Source organism: Dysidea avara, chromosome 8 (assembly GCF_963678975.1).
Source record: "Dysidea avara chromosome 8, odDysAvar1.4, whole genome shotgun sequence".
NCBI classification, from domain to species: domain Eukaryota; kingdom Metazoa; phylum Porifera; class Demospongiae; order Dictyoceratida; family Dysideidae; genus Dysidea; species Dysidea avara.
In genome coordinates, this window is record NC_089279.1 from 22,338,784 (window position 1) to 22,359,057 (window position 20,274).

General features: G+C 38.7%; 1 protein-coding gene and 1 long non-coding RNA gene across 2 annotated transcripts in view; one reads left to right on the forward strand and one right to left on the reverse strand.

Annotated features, from left to right (window-relative positions):
- Positions 1–2,653: 2,653 nt before the first annotated feature.
- Positions 2,654–3,603, reverse strand: LOC136263272 (uncharacterized). The gene is made up of 2 exons (XR_010704526.1): positions 3,368–3,603; positions 2,654–3,201 (listed from the first exon to the last, which is right to left on the reverse strand). It is a non-coding gene; the product is annotated as an uncharacterized lncRNA (long non-coding RNA).
- Positions 3,604–3,648: 45 nt separating this feature from the next.
- LOC136263271 (uncharacterized) overlaps positions 3,649–20,274 on the forward strand; it is a 49,384-nt gene continuing 32,758 nt past the window's right edge. The window contains exons 1-5 of the mRNA XM_066057780.1: positions 3,649–3,841; positions 3,902–4,156; positions 5,325–5,414; positions 6,878–7,184; positions 7,308–7,402. Coding sequence (XP_065913852.1) covers positions 3,782–3,841; positions 3,902–4,156; positions 5,325–5,414; positions 6,878–7,184; positions 7,308–7,402 — 807 coding nt within the window. The 5' untranslated portion in view covers positions 3,649–3,781. The remainder of the gene's footprint in view (positions 3,842–3,901; positions 4,157–5,324; positions 5,415–6,877; positions 7,185–7,307; positions 7,403–20,274) is intronic.

Sequence of the window (20,274 nt, forward strand, 5' to 3'; positions counted from 1 at the left end):
CAAACAAATCACCCTGTAGAGAGATCAGCTAGAAACTAGTCACAATGTAAGGGGTTCAGCTACAAGTAAATCACCCTGTAGATAGTTCAGCTAAAACAAATCAACCTGCAGAGAGATCAGCTACAAATAAATCACTTTATAGACAGTTCAGCTACAAACAAATTACCTTGTAGAAAGATCGGCTGCAAATTAATCAACCTGCAGAGAGATCAGCTACACACAAATCAACTTGTAGAGAGATCAGCTACAAACAAATCACCCTGTAGAGAGATCAGCTAGAAACTAGATACAATGCAAGGAGTTCAGCTACAAGCAAAATCACCCTTTAGTGAGTTCAGCTACAAACAAATCAACCTGCAGTGAGATCACCCACAAAAACGCACTTGTACAGAGTTCAGTTACAAACAAATCACCCTGTAGAGAGATCAGGTAGAAGAATTCACCTTGTAGAGAGTTCATTTACAAAGAAACCATCATATAGAGAGTTCAGCTACAAAGAAATTACCCCGTAGAGAGTTCAGCTAGAAGAAGTCACCTTGTAAAGAGTTTAGCTACAAAGAAACCATCATATACAGAGTTCAGCTACAAAGAAACCACCTGTACAGAATTCAACTACAAACAAATCACCCTGTATAGAGATCAGCTAGAAGAAGTTACCTTGTAGATAGTTCAGCTACAACAATTCACCCTGTAGAAAGATCAGCTAGAAGAAGTCACCTTGTAGAGTGTTCAGTTACAAAGAAACCATCATGTAGAGAGTTCAGCTGCAAACAAATCACTCTGTAGAGAGTTCAGCTACAAAGAAACCGCCATGTAGAGAGTTCAGCCTCATACAAACCACCTTGTAGAGAATTCAACTACAACAAATCACCCTGTAGAGAAGAAGTTACCTTGTAGAGAGTTCAGCTACAAAGAAACCACCATGTAGAGAGTTTAGCTGCAAACAAATTCACCTGTAGAGAGTTCAGCTAGAAACAAATCACCCCGTAGAGAGATCAACTGGACGAAGTCACCTTGTAAAGAGTTCAGCTACAAAGAAGCCATCATGTAGAGAGTTCAGCTGCAAACAAATCACCCTACAGAGAGTTCAGCTACAAAAAAGTCACCCTGTAGAGAGTTCAGCTAGATGAAGTCACCTTATAGAGAGTTCAGCTACAAAGAAACCATCATGTAGAGAGTTCGGCTATAAAGACACCACCATGTAGAGAGTGTAGCTGCAAACAAATCACCTGTTACAGAGAGTTCAGCTACAAAGAAACCATCCTGTATATAGTTCAGCTACATTTCAAGTCACCCAGTAGAGAGATCAGCTGCAAAAAAAATCCTGTGGGGAATAATGAGCATGTAATAAATATATGTATATAATTTGTATAATTACTAATAAAATCAAAAATAATTGAAGTACCAAAATTCTTCTTTAAGTTCTTTTCTTCTTCCTGTGGTAAAGAAAAAAAACACATGGGTTAAAAAATCCCCAAAGCCAGCCATAGGCCGGCTTTGCAGTATACAAATACAAAAAGAAGTGATATCTTATCAAAAACAGCCAAGCTGTAAAAAAAGGTGCGGCCCCCATAAAGGCCATGGTGAAAAAAGATGTGAAATCCAAGGTGGCGGCCAAGAAATGGCTGTGATGGTAGGTTAATGGTTACATTTTAATAACGGCAATTCAGGTGAATTTTGTGCCGCTTGGTCTTGGCACCAAATTCACCTGAATTGTTGTTATTAAAATGTAACCATTAACCTACCATCACAGCCATTTCTTGGCCGCCACCTTGGATTTCACATCTTTTTTCACCATGGCCTTTATGGGGGCCGCACCTTTTTTTACAGCTTGGCTGTTTTTGATAAGATAGTCTAATAGCTGCTACATTTTGGCAAATCTGCGAAAATTTTATTTTTAGCTACATTGCTCAACCTCGCTATTTTCCCCTCGAAATATTTAGGCTATATGGTACCGTATATATTTAATATCTAAGGTGCAAATGAAGTATTTTGGAGATTTTATCACTAATAGCTATTTTTATAATATCCAAGTGTTTAAAAATGTTATTATTTTTGCTCCTTTGGCGTTAAATAGTCTCGCACCGCCCGCTTAGGGGTGGGCGGCGCGAGACTAGGCGTTAAATTATTTTTCGATCTCAAAAGAAACCGGTGAAACCCCCTTACAATTGCGCCTGGTTTTGAAGTTTAAATTCAATTATTCAATTCAATTATTAGCTTTATAGTGCAATGTTACAGGTGTAGTTACATGCCAACATGGTTGTACAACAATAAAAGTGAGTTAGTGTATAGCTACAATTGCACTAAAGGTAGCTAAATCTGGTAAGTACCAGATCCTGATAACACAAAATCATTAATAGCAGACTAGCTAGCTGGCTACATGCAGTGCCCCCAACAAAACCTGTATCTCACCTGAAATGTACCTACTATTTAGACTACTATACCACATGCACAGCAAACCATCCGAAAAGAAAAATTCTCGCTTACAACATGTTGACGTCATGCGAAACATATAGATATGTTTGTGCACGAATCTCCGTTTCCAATCTAGTTGGAAAGTATACTGTATCTATGGTGTGTGTATGTATGATGTATTAGTGATTCTTACAATGTGTAATTTGCCTAAAGCTCAAAATCTACAGTGTACATGCAGTAAGAGAGAGAAAACTATCTGATTCATCAAGATGTTCAAAAACACATGCACAGTTACAATACATCTAAGACACATGCGACAATACTACTGTACAAAAAGCACAGTATAGGCATGACATGCAAGGAAGCTATAAAAAGAAAAGGGGGATACAGGACAAAGCACATAAACAATTAGACGAGTCAAGTTTAATCTTTAGCCTAGCCCAACCCAACTTCCACACCATCTTAATAACCTAATACTTCTGCTAGCTTGAATATCCTCAATTTTCAATTGAGTACTGTCAACTGCTTGTTTAAGCTGCAGTTGACCATCTTGAGCACTCACAAATGCTCCTTTAAGCTCATCAAATTTCCTCTCAACTGCTTGGTTAAGTAGATCACGATCATGATAATATTTCCACACTAGAATACCCGCAACTCCAATGGATAATCCACATACGGAAATTCCAATTAATACACGTCTATTCCACCGAGCAGTTTCTTCAATTCGCTGTAAACGATCATCAAACTCAGCATCTTGTCCGGCATTCATTTCTTGTAGCGTTAGTTCTAAATGATGGCAACAACAACTCGGATAATTGCATGATCTAATATGTACGTATTTTGTCCGATGTGATTCAAAGAAATCTAGCTACATGCCTATCAGGTTTATATTATCAGGTTCAGCGCTTAGCTAGCTAGCTATATAGCTAAGCTCCTGATATTAAGACCTCACCGTTTTTGAAAAGTGTCGGTGAATCGCGTCTAGCGTTTCTGTTTCTTTCTTGGACCAGGTAGATTTTTACACGTAGCGTCTGTCGTGGCGTGTCTGTACCTTCCTTTCTTCGAAGAATAGTTATCTGAAACGGAGCTCTGTATTTTATGGTATTGCTCAAACTGGCGCTATAGTCTCGTGCCCATACGGGCTAGCGCTAATTGCGCATTAGCGCGAGCCCCGCTGGGCATTGCATTAGCGTGAGCCCCGATGGGCATTGCATTAGCGTGAGCCCCGATGGGCATTGCATTAGCGCGAGCCCCGATGGGCACGAGACTAGTGGCGCCAATGTCTTGACTTTGAACTGAGGTTGACTGAGTGTGACCATAGATTGTACATACCTATGTTGTGACCTACTGATTAATTCCTCATTAAATGGACGCAGTGGTGTTTTCAGAATCAGCCACTCCGAGAAGGCGGTCAGTTCGCTTACAGGTGAGAAAGAGCAGCATCGTTTATCGCTCGAATTAATTAACCCACTTCAACTCTACATAGGCCAACTCGATACAGGATAGTGTTAGTAATTCTCAGAAGCGGAAAACTGCCACCAGTGCAAGTAGAACGCCTAAGAGACACAAAAGTGATGAAGCAACTGTCACTCCTTTAAGGAAGAAGGGCAGTACCACACCTAGCAGCTCCAGGCAAGCCCCTAGATCGCAGACTAGGTCTAGTGGTATGAAGGGAGGAAGCAAAACCGAGAACCACCGTCCTGGAAGTTATGGTATAGCACAACTGTCAGATGGTGATTTGGTGAGTAGTAAATAGAAGTCTCATAAATCCAGGCTGCTGTTCAGTGTGTGAGTAAGCACATCCCACACACGTGTGTGTGCATGCGTACACTGAGAGGTGTGACACATTCACAATCATGTACGTAACTGATTGATAATATGATTTTTCAATTCGAAAATTTAAGCATGGGATTGCCATAGTGTGATTTGTGATGTTGTTAAGTACTGGGTTCTGAAGGACAACGTTTAGCAATAGTTGGTCACTTGTATTGTTTAGTTCGTGACTGGTTTTCGATCAGTTCTGTTGATTAGCATGGGTAGAAATTGCTCATGATTCATATTGTATACACACACGTACACGCATGCTCACACACACACACACACACCTGTAGCCTGTAGCTGCCCATCCGAAGATCACAGTACCCTTGGGTGGGTAAACCCCCCTGGATAGGATGACACGCACACACACACACACACACACACACACACACACACACACACACACACACACACACACACACACACACACACACACACACACACACGCGCGCGCGCACACACACACACACAAAAACACACACACACAAAAACACACACACACAAAAACACACACACAAAAACACACACTTACAAAATTAAAGAAGCGGTTTGGCTATACACACACGCACACACAAACACACACACATTTACAAATTAAAGAAGCGGTTTGGCTATGCAGGTCTACTATATTATATGTATTTGAGAATACAAGAATGCATTGAATCACTGGGTTTGATTGTATCCCATGTAGAATTCCTTATTGCCTGAATCATATGGACAGACCACCATGAAATTGTCGAAATATTTTATACTATCCTAAAACTTGGTGGTTAAGATTATGAGGTTGTTTGTGAAATTAATGAGATAGTTGGCATTAAAATATCGAGAGAGAGAGAAAAACAACAGTTCAATGTTGTAACTTTTAAACAGGGGGTCCACACTCAAACTAAATAGTGATTTTCAGTGGAGTCCTATGAACAAAAGAAGAAGAGTACAAAACACAAATACAAATTCGTTGACCTATGTAGATTAAAACCTTAGGGCAATAAAATATTTTTGGTGAGAAATATGACTGAAAGTAAGTCATATATACGTACTCGTGTGTTCTGTGCATATTGACTTAAAATTATCTTAATGTATTGTGTGTGCAGGACTGGGCTACCATGATACCTCCCCAGCCAAAATTTCAGTTAGCTAGAACACCTCCAGTGAAAAGGAATGATGATGGAGTGAAAGCAAATGTAAGTCATATACCTAAGATGACTAAATTTAGCGATATACTAAATTTAGTGATTTAGTGGTTTTGGTTTTCGCACTAAATTTAGTACACGCTAAACCTGCAAAATTTATGCTTAATTCATTACATCAATTCACAAATCCATAAAATTGCTAAATTTTGTATGTGCTAATTTCGCCAATATACAAAATTGCTAAATTTAGTGTATTGCTAAATTTAGTTACCTTAAGGTTTTGTGTTTGTAGTACATGGGTAATTGTAGTGATAACTCACTTAGGAGCCACCTCTTTAGTAGACTATAGTGTTGCACCGATAATCGGATCGGTTATCGGAAAAACCATATAATTTATCGGCTGTGTTTTTTTGCATATCAGCACCAAGATGAAAAAAAGCAGCAGATACAGATATATGTATTTATTTAGAAATACATGCTTGTGTGCACCAAATGATGTTTACAAATGCATTGACTTGCATTTCCTCTATTACAATATTATTATCACTGCTTCAGTGTACTGTCAGCTGTTGTTGTAGCAATTCTGCCACTATTAACAAGCTAATTTGGTCCTTTAAAATCAAATTTCTAGTAAAAATTGCTACAAAATAGACATGCTGTGCTATATTGGATCGGCTTCGTTTATCGGTTTGAAAATATTAACTAATATTGGTTATCAGAATATCAGCAAAATCTCATCGGTGTAACGCTAGTAGACTATCTCGATTGTCGATCCCTCCATCCTTCCCTCATTATCTTGTGGTACCATAGGAGGCTGTATTATTGTAGTCTTACTATATCAGCTGTAGCTGTCATATATATGGCAGTATGGAATTGTAATAACTCATAGTTACTATCAAGTTGAGGAAAAATTTGGATTAGGCCATACCTACTTGAAAAGTTGCTGCATGGACCCGACCAACCCAATTTTGCACAGAGTATAATTAAAAGATTAACTTTGGATAATGTGATGTGGAATTTAATTTCTAATTGATTACGATACTCTAATAGAATGGTCACTGTGTGAGCTGCTCTAAATTTTAATCTCTTGGCTTCTCATAGGAATAAACAGAAAACACATACACTGTAGTTACAAATTTGCCCCACTTCCTGATGAAAGAAATCTATGCTATGCAAAAACATTGGTCTTTAGTGTGCTATGAATGTGGCTACCAGTGACATTTATACCTGATTAATAGCTATGTGGTGTATGAAATGTTATATTTTTCTTTTTAATATCCAACCTACCTACTGACCCTTTTTCTTGTAACAAGAACTTTTCAAATAGGAATGGCCTTAGGGAAAATAAAAGTAGTGAGTCAAGGGAATAGCTAAAACATATGCTGTAGTATTTAGTATTCATTACACCAGAAGTTTGTAACCTCAAATACTCCTTTAAACTGGTATGCTTGCAGTTCAATATGTATTTTTGCATACACAGTATACCCCACTTTTACATACTATATTGTGTACAGGCTGGTGACGACAGTAATACTACTCAACAACAATTGAGGGAAGTGTCTAGTAGTGAGCTAAACATTGTAGCTGGTAACACTGATATTACTACAACATCAACTGCTACCCTACCAGTCGATACTAGTGTAGTAACCAGTAAAGAAGCAGTAGTAACTGATAGGGTGGATGATGTAGCTGAAGAAGTGGTTTTGACATCAGCACAGTCACCAGTTGATGTTGAAAATGTTAGTGATGTTGTGGTAGTGTGTGATGATGGTGCTTGTGCTGTCTCTAATACTTCCGTTGTCTTCCCAATTCATAACAAAGGTTTGTAGATTGTGTATGTTGCTGCATGTACGTATATGTGTGTGTGTATAGCATAAATATGTATTTTTGTCTATGTTATTTACCACGTACACACACGTGTTCACCTCAATCTCATCTTACCAGACAAGGCCATGCTACCAGCCACTCTACAGTGTACAGATAATGACCTAGCCTACCTGGAGAGGATGGCCAATGTCAAATTATACAAGGAGCTAACTGTAAGTACCAATGATGTGCTAGTGTGGTGAAGTGTTGTTTATACTATCTTATAAATAAACATTTTGTATTAGTTCCCCTCTATAATATGTTGTTTACTTTAGACTCTTCTTCCAGAAGCTGGAAATTGTTACAAGTCACAGATTATTCTATGTGGCCAATTCTGCTCTTTGTGGGGTATTGTTTATCTAATTACTAAATGTAAAAAAGGCTATCACGAACCACAACAGTGGGTTCATAATAAGGATCACCTGTTTTTTGCAAAAAAGTCTAATAGAACGCACACCTAAAAGCCACCTTTAATAGCATCCTTCGCCTCAAAACAACCCTCTGGTGGTCGCACAGACAGTTTTCTTTCTATAATTTTCCTTAGCCATGCGCCATATGGTGAGAATATTTTGCCATTCGGTGAGTAAATTTGAATTCCCCCTCCTCCAATGAACCAGAAAATCGCCCATAACTTAGTTGGGATATATAATCGACAGGTTTCACTATTGGTGGCTAAATATTGAGCAATACTCCACTTTCTGTTGTTAGTTCTTCAGATGTGAGCTGTTCTCTGTTTGAACATGTGTCCTTGTGTTTGGGATGATCTTTGTGGTTAACCCTTAAAGCCGCATGTATTTTTTAATAAAAGTGCACTGAAAATGCATAGGCCGATATTTCTGGTGTATTGCATGGCTGTAAACAAAGCGCTGTAACTTCCATACAGTAATGTCAGTAAGCACTAAGGCTACGCAATTTTGCACCATTCTGTTTGTAAGGAATAAAACAGTACATAGGGTTGGTAAAAGCATAAGGCTAAAACTCGCCATTAATACAAGCTGTCACAACAAATTATTACATACCTTCAGAAAACAGTTAATAACTTCTTCACAGTGTGTCCTATGGACAGCTGGTCAATTTTCCATTCAATTACAAATCTCGCCATATAAAGCTCACTCACACGAATCAAACATCATGATGTGTGTGAAGTAACAGGAAATACGGTACTGCCCAAGCGCAACATCGCACTCGCTTGCACACGCAACTTTGCTCGAAATTTAAAAAAAATGCTAATTAAGGGGCATGATAACTGTTTCACTCCTGAGACAGTACAACCATACAGTTGGAAAGAAAGTTTTTAATTTTCAGGCATCATTTGTTTACAGGACTACATGACATTAGATATTCTCCTCTCCCATAATATTAACTTGTGCTAGTCAGCATAGTGCTAAAACAATAGGTTTTGAAATCCTATTAGCATACCGTATATGACCGTATAGAAGCCCGGGCGTTTATTTCCTATAAATCATTTTTGACCCGGCGTTTAAACAAGACCGGCGTTAATTTGGACCCGGGCGTTTATTTCTTACTAGCCACTCGTTGAGAATGACAGGTGTCAGTACAAGTACCTACGAAATACGAAATCCATAGCCCATCACGTACATAAACCCAATTGGACTCCTCTGCTGGGTGAAACATTGAAAGTTGGGTGGAAAGATGACAATGGCCACGATAAATACGCTATGGCCATCACCAGAAGAGAAGGCATAGTCGAACAAGACAAGACATCATAAGACTGGTGACGAGACATCACTGTATAGTTAGCAGCTGACACGAGTTTAGAACCCCTTTCAGTGCATGTCATTAGCACCCCGGCGTTTAAGTGAGCCCCGGCGTTTATTATGACAGTCTCCTAGCTGTACCCGGCGTATATTTGAGCCCCTGCGTGTATTTGAGCCCGGCTTTAATACAGTCATATACGGTACATACATAGGTTTTGTTTATAAACCCACTCCCACAATCAATTATTCTATGTTCTGTTATATAAATCATGGTGGTGACTGCTGTTTATGATATATTAGCTTGATTTTTTATGAGGTACAAGAATTTTTGAAGGTATTCAACAAACTGTTGATAATACCATTAACAACAATATTGTGTTTAAGCAAGGTTCAAATAATGACAGTATTATGAAAGAGTTCATGACTCGAGTATCAGTAAAACATTCACAAACACATCATGTGCTTGCTTTTTTAAAAAAAAATTAAAAAAAAGTTTATTTTATTAAAGCTTTACAGCACAAGTGCTGAAGGTCTGTAGGACACCTGGTCCTACAGCCTGCTCAAAGACACTAGACACAAAGACAGTAGTTACATAAGGTGTGTTTGAAAAGTTGTAGGAAGGAGAAAAAATCCATGGCTGGACCTAGGTAGCCTCGAACCTGCAGCCATCCGATTTACACTCGAACACTTACAGGAGTCTAGTTTTTGTATACAGTGGAACCTCAGTTATCCGAACCCCTTGGAACCAGGGATGGCCCATAAGTCTGAAAAGTCTGTATTTCTGAAACTGTGTATAAATAAACTTAAAATAGCACGAAGAAATTTTTTAAAATTATCAGTATTTTCAACTACTCTAATAGAACAGTCACTACTCTAATAGAGCAGTCATTTCCGTGGTTTAGTTAACCGAGAATCTGGATAAGTGGGGTCCGGATAACTGAGGTTTCACTGTATTTGTAGTTATAATCATTTCCTTTTTTGTTCCTTTGCCATTTCTTTGACAAAGCTATAGTCATAACCAAGTGTCCGACACACACTGAAATTTTGTATACCACTCAGGTGAATCAAAAATCACTTTGGTAAGTTTAGGGAGTAAGGCTTCCATGATGTTGATATCACTAAACATGATTGATTTCAAACCTTTCAAGAAATGACATGTAACTTTGTTAGTGTCATTCTACCAAACAACTGTGAACAGTTTTGTTGTTTGTTCAGTATAGAATGAAGCAAACCTGTGATATCATGGTAACACTATCCCACAAATCTGTGGACATGGCCAATTCTGCTCTTTGTGGGGTTCTGTACATGTACAACAGGGAAAATTTGACAAATTCACAATTACCCAGCTTTAACAAATTAAAATTTGACGATAAGCAGGAAATGACACATCAATGACACATCGGAATACTGACTTTTGAGGTGCTTATTGAGTTAAAATGTGAGGAATGTAATCACAATTCATCAAATTTTTCTTTTGTCAAAATTTCTGTTGTATGGTAAAATTTAAATGGTATACAGGGAGAGGAAGAGGGTGGCTAATGTCATATAGTCTTATAACAGATAATTGCATGAAAATTATACAGTTTCCTTTTTGCTAACATATAGTTTTGCGTTTTCCTTAGCCCAGGTGGAGAAGGTTCAAGAGCATTTAAATGCTTCCCTTGATCTCTCCCCACGTCAACAGCACTTTTCTCTATTACAAATCACTTAATGAAATGCATCGCTACTATGCCATAAGTGTATTAAAATGGCAATTTAGGTAGACTTCACTGGTTAATGTACTTTACACGTGTACAGACATGCTAGTAAAAGAGTAAAATATACAAAGAAGCTCTAATAAAAGTGTTAAAATACCTGTGTGTCATTTTGCTCATCTTTCTTCACTGTATGGCTCAAGATCTGCCATGTGTTTTTTTTTTCTTCTGTTTACTCTGAGAATTAGATTATCTGATAAAATCACCCATTACTGAGTGAGGATACATAGACAATTTCCTTCTTAGTTTATAGTACTCTTGAAGATTACTTGAACTTCTGATGACATGGTGACAAAATAGTAAATACCAAATGATGCTTTACTTTTTTATTTTTAGTTCTTCAGACATGAGTTGTTTTCAAAGTTTACTACAGCACTACTTAATATGTTTCATGTCTGCTTGTGGTTAAACTATAGTAGTAACGTTGAGACATCAATGCAAGTTACTGGTAAGTAGCTGTTTGAGTTGTTGACTAATAGTTACTGTACAGCTTCACTGTACACAAACATTGACCTTTACCACAGGGGAATCTTAAAACCTGGTGAAAAGCTGAAACGAGTTGCCTCAGCTCAAATGTGATTAAATTATATATATATATATATATATATATATTTATAGTTATAGCACGCTTACGAGGGATATGACTAAAATATACGCACGATTCATGAGCGCTCGAGTGAGAGTACGTATATTTAGTCATATCCCGAGTAATCGTGTTATAACTGTTATATTCTATACCCTAGTAGATGAAAACGATTATAGATAGTGAGTTATAGTGAAACAGCACCTCCTGGAGATGAAAATCAATAGAAATTCTTGATGGATCAGACGTTTTACACTGTGCCACGCCCACATAGTTGCGATTAGTGAGTTATCCACGAAGGAGACAAGAGTTCATCAAAACTTGTTCCAGTTCCTGAGGTGAATAATTGTTGGTTGATTTAGGCGCATGTTATTAGAGACTTGTTTACCGTTTAGATAAGGATTTCGCAGAATGTGTGAAGCTACACCATATATGGTAAGCGTAGCCACAAAGCGTGGTATATCAGTTATATACCACAGTTTGCCGTGGTGTATCAGTTATATACCACAACGCGGCGTTTTTGATCTCAACCACAGATGTGGTATATATATATATATATCACAGAGAGCCAAAACATTGCTGCTGCCAATCCTGTTGTAAACTAATGCCAGTTTCAAGCAGACGCGCATTGAAGAAAAAATGCATTGAACTCAGCCATAATAGTTTAACCATACGTACGTACATGAGTAACAAGCATTTTCTTCACTAGAGCAATGCATCACAGGCCTCATCACAGGCTTGACAGTCACTCCAAGACATATGTATGGGGAATAGCCCAAGTGTGGCTTTTTGTGCAACCCACGTGGGGTTTTAAGTGTACCCATACATGGCTTTAGCTTTCCCGTGCGTTCCATGTAGAACGTGTGGTGCCTCATGAAAAATGTCACGCATATGCAATGTTATAAGTGGACTGTACTGTATGTAATGTCATGTAGTCCAGCAACAAATGATGCGTGGAAGTTAAACAGCTTCCTCTCTGTGTAATGTGTAGCTGAAATGAAATCAATTATTTCTTTAAGGTGTGGTCAGTGTGGCTTTTGTTTAATTCATTAGTATAAGCTATCACACAGTTATTATACAGCCAAGTACTAAAGACAATACGAAATGGGGTTAAAATTATGTCATAAATAAATAATTAATGTTCTCGAAAACTACGAGGCCTAGAGACACGAACTAACCGGGGATAGATTCCCCTGTGAGCGAAGGCACAACCGTATATTAATTACGCCTGTTCGTGATGATCACCTAAACATACGTGTAATTCTATATATTGCCCAGTACCACACCCATGTTTTAATTTCAGATTACCTGAAGGAGAAGATTAGCACTCAGCTGTAAGTGATTGCAGGAGAGCCAGAGACCACTTTTGTAAACAACAAGATTACAAGGATGTTTTAACGCTTCTAAGCTGTTTTCAGGTGGCATTCCAAGTCACCATGCCAGGTGCCAGTGGACAAGCTCCACATGATGAAAAAAAGAGTGTGTTTTCGTGCATGTTTACATGATTGTTTGTTTGTTGTGTCTTTGTATACTTCTGTTCATCCTTTACCTAGCTTGCTAGCTGAATTATTTCCATCTCCAGTGTTCAGTGCCAATAATGGACCTTATCCGCAATGACGTTAATTGACAAAATGGCCGTGTTTAGTGTGGGCACGTCGTATGTAATCACTAAAATGAGCTTTGCGGATTTCACAACATAGAACTATTGGATAATAAAGGTAAGAAGCTAGTTAGTGTGATGTGGTGATGCGAAATAGTCCCACCAGACGAAACCAGGCTTAAGTTTTGGTATTGACGTAAAACCACCCGCATTTGTCTTGTAATTAAGTATGTATGCCTCACCTTGCCCCTTGCTGCAGTATGTAAATGTTAACATAGCAAACCACCGTCTCTCCCAATAAATATCCTCTGTACAAGTGTCCACACTATCAGCTGTCATTTTGTGCTTTGACGTCATTGCGAATAATGTCCATATATTGTTGCATACAGTTCCTCACGATTGTAATTGCACATATCACTTATGTTTACTGTATGTGCATCTTTCCCATCCACATACACTGATCGTGCATTGTTTGTATATGCCCCATTTGTAGATTGTTACATTGGTGGTTGTACTTGGTTGTATGTTCCCCGGTCCTAGATAATATGTAGTTTTAGCATTATGTCACAGCGTTTGACTTGGAATCAAGAAGGCTCTATCGATGCATTGACTGTGTTTTAGTGCCACCATGTGTGACATACTATACATGTGTGGCTATGCACTTGTGCCATGCAAAATTGCTGCATGGCAGATGTGACATGGCTGTGTAGCTGTGTAGCACATGTGGAGCCACAAATGGAAATGTGAAGTTATAAGTGGACTGTAGTCTCTCCCATAATCATACACTACGATAGTAGTGTATAGTAGGGACCACAAAGGAGTAGGCGTGGCCCACAAAATAATATCACCCAAAAAACAGCCTCAGTTCCCCAGCGATGATTAGGCAGTATTGGTTAGATGAAACTACAGTAAGCCCAAACAAGCTTTCAGATCGACCCGAAACGCTTTCAACAAGTTGCTATGGAATTTTAAAAATAATTTATTTAACGGAATTTTCTACGGACTGAGTAAGTAACTGACTGATACCTTCAGACAAGCGTAACTTGATAATGGCTAAGGCTACAGGTTTGATGTTTTCACTGTTCGACGTCGCTTCGGCCCGACAGGTGCCATTTGGCATACCGCAGTATGTACAATGCATTCTTCATGGACTTACCAGTGTCCTCCTTTGTGTCCCATTCATCTTTGCTGACAGCGAAAATTGTCGATTTGGCGATAGCATGTGATGGCTTCCCTTTGTAACGGAAATCGTCTGTATTTGTCATAGTGGCTATTTTGATGTCAGAGGTGCTTTTCAAACAGTACTTGATTCATACTGCTGTGTAATGGATTGAACATAGCCAACAACGAAGCGTAATGGTACTTCACTTTACAGCCGATAATTGATATAACTGGGGCACGCGGAACCATTTCTTTCTTTCAATATGCGTGGATTGCAGAGGTGCTTTTTGAACAGTTCTTGATTCAAAACACTGCGTAATGGGTTAAACATAGCTGACAACGAAGCGTAATGGATACTTCACTTTTCAGACGATAATTGGGGTGTGTGGCGCCATTTCAGATGTGGTATGCATGGTTCACCAGTCATAATTATTATTTACAAAAAAAAGTCAGCAAACAAGTACACAGAAAAATTTGGAAATTTCAACTAGAGTAGGGACCATAACACTTTGATAAAAAGTACTGAAACAAGCTGGAGTAGTGCACGATATTAAATCACAGTAAAACTATAAGAAGTGTTATATTCCTACTGTGCTCAAGATATAATGGAAATGCACAGTAGGGATATAACACTTCTTATAGTTTTAATGTGAATTAATATCGTGCACTACTCCAGCTTATTTAAGTACTTTTTATCGATGTGTTATGGTCCCTACTCTAGTTGAAATTTCCAAAGTTTTCTGTGTACTTGTATTACTTGTGCTAGTGGGGATTACTATGCTAAAACGATAGTCTATTTGCATACACACACAATTTGAAGAAAAAATTACTCCCACAATCAGTTATTCTATGCTCTGTTGTATAAATGATGGTGGTGACTGCTATTTATGATGTTGACTCCTTTATCTATCAATTGTCTTCCACTAATGATTAGAGAATTTTTGTAGGTGTTCAACAAACTGTTGATAACACCGTTACAATGGGGTTTACTGAATAGTGACGCCCCTCTTACAATACTGTGGTTATGGGAAGGGAAGGTCCTGTAAAAGAATTCTGCATGATCTTCAAAATGCCATGAACAGTTCTGTTGTTTACTCAGTATAGAAATGAAGCAAACCTGTGATGGTGCTAATGAACCTCAGATCATGATAGATGTGTGGTGTATTCTTCTGTAGCTAGTAACATGAAACATTATGCATTGAGCTACTTATAGCTACCAATGTCTAACAGCCTGTTTACACTAGCTACATATGTATCTAGTTTGAACTGTCTCGAATCAGAGCAATTTCCAAGTTAACATACCATATCAAACTGAACTGTGTCAAACAAATATGGGTCTGGTTTGATCTAGTTCGTTCCACTTACCCAGTGTAAACAGTTGCGACCCTGCAGTTTGATTTGGAGTAAAGATATGGAGAATTACAGCTAAAATGGTGACTGTGATGATGAAATGAAACAACAGCAAAGGTCCGTATAACAGCAAATATTGGTGAAACTTGCTGTTGGTGAAAATTTAATCTGGCAAAATGCTCTCATTAAAAAATTAATAGTGCACACGAGTGGTGTAAGGATGAAGCATGCATGCTGTAGTGTACAATCCTTTTTGTGCTGAAATTGTATGGGTTCAGTCACTACATGCATCAGTCTGGCTGAGTTGCTTTCATGATTGAATACTTTAAAGAATATGTGGGCCACACCTACTTATCAAGATAATTTGTTGTCTGTAGGCATACACTTATTATCAATAGCTGTGCACGAATTCTTGTCTGTTGCTATCTGCAAGCTTACATGGAGCTACGCCCACTAATCAAGTACGAGTTCTAATCTGTAAGCCACACCCATTTGCATGTGTGGCACCATGCTACTTTACCATTAAGACATGTTCAACTAGTATCCACAAAGTTACTTCAACTTCTATCAAAAAGCTTGGATCTAAGGTACGAAAATAATATTGGCGAAATGTAAATTTGGTGGTTTAGTGACGAATTTCCAAATTTTGTTTGCTGCCAAATTTAATTAATATACGGTATTTAGGTGAAGGACAGCCTGAAGAACATAAGGTTCAAACACAAACAGGTACATGTGGGAGTGAATAGTCAACCAACTCCATGAAATTGATAGGTTATTGTCAGCACTTGAGACTTCATCATGCCTGCTAACCTGATGATAATAGAGAGCAGAAATCCTTTAACTTTATCAACAATCTCTGTACTTTAATGAAACTTATAATTGTGGGTTTAAGTTTTTTTTTTGCTAATTGGAGTGGACCCGGCCTTCATATTATAAATACCACTCAATAATTGATCTAGATCACACTGAAGCGATGTCATCCAGAGCGATCTGTGTATAAACAGGCTGTAATGGTATACTTTGTGCAGTATTGTTTGTTGCATCAACATCAAGAAAAAATCAGCATGTGCCAACAACATGCACGAATTTTTGTTAGTTAAGTGTAAGAAAATTTAGTATCAAAATCTTTGTACACTCTTCGCTGTATATAGCTCACCTTTCAACATTTTTTAGCTTTGAAGAAAGACTGCCATTACTTTAAACTTGTTATGACGTGTTTACGCATCATTGAATATCGCCTTTGTCATCTGTTTGCACTTTCTGTAATGAAACTGTAAATACCATCCTTAGTATAGTATGTGTGCATTATATCATTACATGTAAATGCTGCAAGGTGCCTTGTAGCACTAATGTAGTTTGACCAGTACTGCATAAGAAATAGTGTTATCTGTAGGAATGTTAAGTGATGATTTATCTACATAGCTATGACATGTATATATAAGACTAGCATTAGTAACATTTTGTTCAGTTCAAGACAAGTTGTACTTGAGGAGACTGCCCTACGTGTATGTGTTTACTGTTGATGATGACAGCAAGCGATCAAACTACTGGGATGATGTCTATATCTGGATCAGGATTGGATCAAGGGACAGTCATTACCAATCATCAAGACCCTTCTCTTCCAGGATATTTTGCCTACCTGTCCTTGGGCTTCAAACTGTTAGCCACAACATTGACCACTCTACTGGCCAGTCAGGTTATTGCCACTATCAAAGCTACAAGAAGTTTGCACAAACCTCACAACATCTTTATTGCTAACTTGATGGCAGCTGATATGATGTTGGTGCTAATAGGATGCTTGATATCTACTGTAACGATTGCTGGCTTTGCTGTAGGAAAAGAAGGTTTGATTGATTGCGATCTGTTCCGGTTTCTGTATGTGCCAGGGCTTGTGGTTGGCTCCTCGTATGTGATAATATCAGGAGATATGGTGATGGCTATAGCTTTTCCTTTCAAGTACAAACAAACTATGACATCTCGTGTTATTGCAGGCGTAATTACAGTTGCATGGATATTGGCAATGATACCATTCGTTCCTATGTTAGTCCATGATGTTGACGGGTATATTGATTTTGCACAGTATGGCACCTGCATTGCTGCTGGTAATGCTGTAACCGAGACCATTTTAATTCTCACAATACCGAGCCTCCTTTCATCTCTTGCTGCACTACTCTTTAATGTTTACGTGGCCGTTAAAGTATGCTACATTCACAGAAATGAGAATTGTGAGTGTGCAGCAAATGAAACTTTTAGGCTGAAAAGGGCAAGAATAAAGAAGTACAGTGGATCCTCAGTTATCCGAACGCCTCTGTTCCAAGGTTTTGGGAAAAGTGTTCGGATAACTGAATTTGTTCGGATAACTGAATAAGCAAAGAATCTTAGTGTATGTACAGTAAATATGTACATAATGTGTTTTTACAGATACAATACAAGATAATCATCTGATCTACTGTACAAAGAACTTTGTATAATGCTATGTTATATAGTACTGTACATGCATACCTGTATTAATGTTGTTCACTCACCTTACGCTGCTGACTCGCGACTGCTTACTACTCCGCTGCTAATCATGTGGTGGTCCTTCACCCGTCTTCCTGCGGCAGTTGCCACAGACCTCTCCCAATCAAATGATTGTAGAGGTGTTTGGTAAATGTACAAGGCCCCGACAGCTGTAGGATATTTTATTTTTTGAAATATTCTTTGTTTATTGTAATGTAGGGGAGAAAGTGTGAGCCGTTAATATCGGGATTTTAAAAACACAGATACTTGGGGAGCAAGATGTCTGGGGGCAAGACTAGCACTAGTCCCACCCCAGACTCTTGCAACTTTTTTTTTTTTTAAGCCAAATAATATTTGAGCTGTGCATAACATGGACCTATTCAGCTGTCATCCTAGTGAAGCCTTGTACTGTCACATTCCCTCTATAAAGGAATGGAGAGGCTGCATGAGCAGCAATAACTCTGCTGACACCCCCTTTTTTTTTTTTTTTGGTGTAGATGTTGTATGTCTGTATTTTTGTTTTTTGTTATAATGCATGTTTAAATGCTTGTTTGATGGTTTAACATTTTTGGCTTAAGTAAGGCGGGTGTACTGAAAAGGCAGAGGGTGAACCAGCATTTACCCTAGTGGTAGCAATACTGGTGCAATTATTAACTGTGCGTAGTGTGTTGCCGTCGCTGCTACTGTGCTGTATTGCTGGCGCTGCTGTCTGTTACTGCTGCTACTCTTGTTTGCTTTTAATCTGCAGATGGAGTTTGGATGGGAACTTACAGGCTGTGGTAGTAGGTCTAAAGGGGGGGAAGAAAACAAAACAAAACCCAAGAAGGACAGGAAAAGGAATAAGAACAACAACACACACAACACCACAACATGTATACAACACTTATAGCATGGGTTTTGACGAGCATGAATGCAACTGTTGTGTAGAGTGGTATATACCCACATGTGTGCAAAGTGACCATCATGTGCATTGGCATACAGCTAGTAAGTTAATTAAACACTTTTTGAAATTGTGCATATGGCGGTGCAACAAGGGTGGGTGGGGGCTGAATGGGGATAACTGTGTAGGACACAAGGTGATAGGGCACGAGGTGTTTGTGCTAAACGTGTTCAGTGCACGTGCGCTGAGCATTCTATTTGGAACCCAACTTAATTTTCTTTTGTGCATGCTTGTTCCCTGTGCTGATTCATTTGTAATACCCCTGTTTTGCTATATGCCTGTTGCTCCTTCCAACATTAATTCATTTAAACAATCGTTTAAATCCCATTTAATGTTGTTCACTCACCTTACGCTGCTGACTCGCGACTGCTTACTACTCCGCTGCTAATCATCTGGTGGTCCTTCACCCGTCTTCCTGCGGCAGTTGCCACAGACCTCTCCCAATCAAACGATTGTAGAGGTGTTTGGTAAATGTACAAGGCCCCGACAGCTGTAGGATATTTTATTTTTTGAAATATTCTTTGTTTATTGTAATGTAGGGGAGAAAGTGTGAGCCGTTAATATCGGGATTTTTAAAAACACAGATACTTGGGGAGCAAGATGTCTGGGGGCAAGACTAGCACTAGTCCCACCCCAGACTCTTGCAACTTTTTTTTTTTTTTTTTTAAGCCACAGAAAGGGAGCAGTTAAGGTGACCTTTCACCCAAGGATCTGATTGTGATTGCATGGTGTTTGGGTGGTCGTTGTATTATTCCTTTATACAAAAAATGAAAGACAAAAATTAACAAAACAATACATTAATTACTATTATTCTTTTATATAATGAAGTACCTGAATCATTCATCACTTGTGATTGAATAATTTTGTGTACGATATGAGCTATAACAATGCAATAAACTAAATGAGTACATAACACATTAGTAAGGTAGCTAATGACTTGAAGTGGCATGGCTGCTGCCACCTTGAGAGATAGGTGCTGATACCAGGCGCTTGGAGAGGTGGGCAAGTTGTCGTGGTGGAGTCCTGATATATTGCTGGTAAGCATCACTTCTCCATCTTCCAAGCATCTTAATGTGGGCGTCTGGTATGAGTGCTTGAGCTGCGGTTGTAGCTGCCCCTATCTGGAAGCTGTGAGTATTGTATTGCTGTGTGTTTATTTGGAGATGGTCTAAGAGAGTGTCTAATTTTTGACTGAACAGCAAGCGGGTAAGATATCTATGATCCTTGGTGATGAACAATGGGCCAGGTTGAGCTCCCCTTATGGAGAGATAAGGTATTAGCCTGGATATAGGGAAAATAGAGTTGTTGGTTGCTCCCAGGTAGATATCCGTGCCCTCCCTAAATGGATCTGTTTTTGACTGCTTGATGTGTACTTTGATGAGCTGGGGGTTATTGCGGTTGTCGACCGAGATGTCGCTTAGAGATAGATGTGTTGATGCA